Raw genomic sequence first — 821 nt, 5'->3', positions numbered from 1 at the left:
CTGTTTACACTATTTACATCTATTGGTATATTCACATGAATTTGTTTGTACCAAATCTAATTTAATAAATTATAATTTATCTTTCTATTATAGTGTCAATGTAATGAGAAAAAAATTGGACAGTGAAAATTTGGGAATTATTTTGCGCGCTAATTTTATGGATGAATTCTTCCCTGAAGAAACACGTACTTGTCCAGATACATTTCCCTTGTACCATTATAATGGTCTTCAACATAGCAATCCAGAAAATAAAGTGATCTATCGCAAAGGCCAAGCGGTATTGTTGGAGTGCACTATCAAGGGTGTTATGGAAAGTAATCTCATGTTAACAGTACTTCAAACAAAGTGGCCCAGAATTGAAATTCAGTGGGATAACGGACAGAATCCGAGCCTTAATTAATGAATTTTGCTCAGGCTCTATTTTTAACAACACTGTTGGAGTTCCTGTACAAGGAAACAAGTGACAAAATTATAAAGTAGCTTAACAAGTGTTCGAATTTGACTAGGAAGATAATTTTTGTGTTTTAAAAAACTAAAAATTTTTACAGGTGGAACTAAGTTTAAGTGGAAAAATGAATTGAGTATATTTGACATTAAATAGAATTTTATTTATACATAGTAACAATTTAGCAGTTCTACTAATTAATATTGAATCCTAATTATTTGATTTAGAAAATAAATGCATTTATTCTTTTGCAAATTGAATGAAATTTAAATATACTTACGGCATTGATTCGCAAATAATTATACAAAATATTATTAAAAGTTTGTAATAAACATTAAAATTCATAAGATATCCTTAATTAATGCTGACATTAAGA

At 28.3% G+C, this 821-nt stretch overlaps 1 protein-coding gene across 1 annotated transcript in view; it reads left to right on the top strand.

The window, feature by feature from the left end:
- LOC108577230 (protein FAM188A homolog) overlaps positions 1-472 on the top strand; it is a 12,971-nt gene extending 12,499 nt beyond the window's left edge. The window contains exon 5 of the mRNA XM_017940362.1: positions 94-472. Coding sequence (XP_017795851.1) covers positions 94-400 — 307 coding nt within the window. The 3' untranslated portion in view covers positions 401-472. The remainder of the gene's footprint in view (positions 1-93) is intronic.
- The last annotated feature ends 349 nt before the right edge of the window (positions 473-821 follow it).

This window comes from Habropoda laboriosa, unplaced genomic scaffold (genome assembly GCF_001263275.1).
Source record: "Habropoda laboriosa isolate 0110345459 unplaced genomic scaffold, ASM126327v1 scaffold700, whole genome shotgun sequence".
In the NCBI taxonomy this organism is placed as follows: Eukaryota; Metazoa; Arthropoda; class Insecta; order Hymenoptera; family Apidae; genus Habropoda; species Habropoda laboriosa.
This window is presented reverse-complemented; position numbering and strand designations above follow the sequence as displayed.